Raw genomic sequence first — 2,723 nt, 5'->3', positions numbered from 1 at the left:
AGGGATGTTTGAGATGAGCTGCAACGGGCATAACAATTGCGAGAGATGGATGTTTGCAATGAAATGTGAATCATGCGTAGCTTCAAACGCTGTCGTTTACTGTCCTCAGCATGATCACATTTTATGCGATAATTGTGACCGAGTAATTCACTTTACCAATCACCAGGGCAGGGCAGTGACGCCGCATATGAGGTTTGTGCTTTGCGTGAGCTGCAAGAGACTCTCTCGCAATTTTCTCATCGAAGACTCTTGTTTCAGCTTATCACCGACTCATCCTCCGGCGTGGTCTTCCACAGGGCCCGGTCAATAGAAATGTTTCTTAAGCTTTAATTTTGTTTTACGTCCTTTTTGTTTTAAAGATTTTCATTGGATTCTAGTTCTACGTGAGTTATTGCTTTCGGTTTCGTAACATAATTCTTTTTTTTTTTTTAATAAAAGGCAATCTTTTGGAAGGAAGTTATGATCTTCTAGATTCTATCTAGAATTAGTATTAAAAACACTTTCAATTAATAGAATACCGAAACAATCGGGCCGGTATAATTCATGGTTTTCGTTTAGGAATATAATTATTTATTTCTTTTTGTTGATAAACAATTGCTTATTTGGTTGAATAGAAACGTTGACGAAGTTAATAACAAAATCCATCTTTTCCGGCGATGGAATACTACAAACTTTTTTTAAAAAGGTAAAAAAGAAATATATCATCGTCTATGATTTGAACTCACTATAAAACTATCTAGAAAGAATATTAACAATAATACCAAAATTTCCAATTCACATTTTTTTAATAATTAAAAAGTATATATCTATCGCTATTATGTATATTAGTAGAGATCCTCATTTAATTATTCTTACTGATTCGAAACTATCTCTATTATGTAGATTAGTAGATCCTCATTTAAGAGATATGATGTGTTAAACATGATTATACATTCTATTTGGTTAAGAAGATTAAATGTTAAATTGTTATGACACATTGATGATCCCTATGTGAGTCCAGGAATCTTCTTTCTCCACTCATAGCAGACAAGTTGAGTCAAACAAATTTTGTTTGATCAAGATGCGGTTTGTATTTAAACTTAAATCAGTTTAACTCTTTTTCCTATTAGTTTACTCCAGCTTACATCTCGAGGAGTGAAGTTAACTACTTCTCAGACTTGAGTACTTCACAGAGTAAGATGATTGAGGCGAGATTTACAAATTATGCCAAAAAAATATATATATACGGACAACAAAACAGATGAGTTTTGAGATGCAACTAACAATTACTCCTACTCTTCTCCTTTTGTAATTAGCCAATGTCTACGTGTTTCTTGACTTCCCAGATTTTTTCTCCGCACGTATGTCTTCACTATCTTTGGTTTTCTCTTCTCTTCGGTTTCCAGAGACCTGAAACAATACAAAAGAAAAGAAACACAGCTTAGACGACAAGAAACTCGGATTACTTATGCTTTTTACAGGTAGTAAGTAGACGAGTAAAAAGCTCACTTCTGTTGAGTTGGTGGAAAGTCTTCGAGAGACTTATCGATTGGATTGACTATCATCTTTGATTTCTCCTCTTCGGCTTCAGAAGACCTGAGCCAAGACAAAAATACATTCAGTTTACTGATGTCTTTTTAAGGCATTGAGAAGAGAAGTAAAAAAAAAACTCACTTTTCACTTGGAGGTAAGTCTTTGAGAGCCTTCACAACTGCTTTGCCTTTACCCTTTGACTTGTTCCTTCTCTTAAAATTGTTCTTCTCTTTGGGTTCTGGAGACCTGAACACCATCACAAAACAGAAATCAAGCTTTAAACAAAAGGAAACTCATTTTACTGATGATTGCGATAGGTAGTGAGAAGAGAAGTAAAGAACGCACTTCTCTCCACTTAAGTTTCGGAGAGACTTATCAACTGCATGGATTATCATCTTCTTAACCTGTTCAACCAAACAACAGGAAAAAAACAGAAGAATAACATTTAGAGAAGAGTCAGAATTTGCTTAAAACAACCAGATATTGAGACGACAGGAATACCGCCAACTTGTCCTCTTTTGCATAATGATTAGGTGGAAGTAGACGATACTGTTTTGTCAAGCGTAAACACTCGCCGATATTTTCAGGTGAGACAAAGTCAAGCGCTACCTTTGTGCAGGACTGCAAGACACAAGAGAGCTACTATGATCAATTGATGAACCTTACTTATGCTGCGAAACTAAAAAGCACAGTTGCTCAAATCCACTGTATGTATCCTAAAGCAAAAATATTACCTTCAAATTTCTAACTTGATGAGGGCAACCTACAGGTATTAAAACAGCATCTCCAAGCTTCTGATTGAAGGTCCAAGGTTCAATGCCTACAACAACAGCTCATTAAATATGACCAAAAACCGCCAAGATAAATTGGTTGGTTACAAATTATAAATGACAGCATACCATATTCTTCTTTCAGCTTCATTATATGATACCGCGTTAAGTAGAAATTCTGGTCATGTATTGGATGAACAACCTAAAAGAGAAGGTAAAAGGAAAATGTAGGATAAGTTGTAGAGAAGACTGAACGGACGCAAATAAGCACCACATATCTTTATAACGGTAACCATTAAAACTTTTAGGAGAAGAAAAAGAAGTATACGCATGCAAAGAGAGTGTGTACCTGAGATACAGGGCAGCAGTAGAGATGTCTGAACTCCTTGTGATGTTTCTCAATGTAACTTTCTAATTTAGGACTATCTTCTCTACGGAAAA

The 2,723-nt window shown here is 35.4% G+C and overlaps 1 protein-coding gene across 1 annotated transcript; it reads right to left on the bottom strand.

The window, feature by feature from the left end:
* On the bottom strand, window positions 1,069-2,708 carry LOC109129035 (lysine-specific demethylase JMJ25-like). Its single transcript, XM_019236536.1, has 8 exons — window positions 2,632-2,708; window positions 2,412-2,484; window positions 2,247-2,332; window positions 2,014-2,133; window positions 1,858-1,916; window positions 1,654-1,758; window positions 1,489-1,575; window positions 1,069-1,389 (listed from the first exon to the last, which is right to left on the bottom strand). Exons 2-8 carry the CDS (start codon window positions 2,431-2,433, stop codon window positions 1,272-1,274), a joined length of 597 nt encoding a protein of 198 aa, XP_019092081.1. The 5' UTR covers window positions 2,434-2,484; window positions 2,632-2,708; the 3' UTR covers window positions 1,069-1,271.

Source organism: Camelina sativa, chromosome 15, assembly GCF_000633955.1.
Source record: "Camelina sativa cultivar DH55 chromosome 15, Cs, whole genome shotgun sequence".
NCBI lineage: Eukaryota > Viridiplantae > Streptophyta > Magnoliopsida > Brassicales > Brassicaceae > Camelina > Camelina sativa.
The sequence above is the reverse complement of the archived record's forward strand: the minus strand, read 5'-3'. Positions and strand labels throughout refer to the sequence as shown.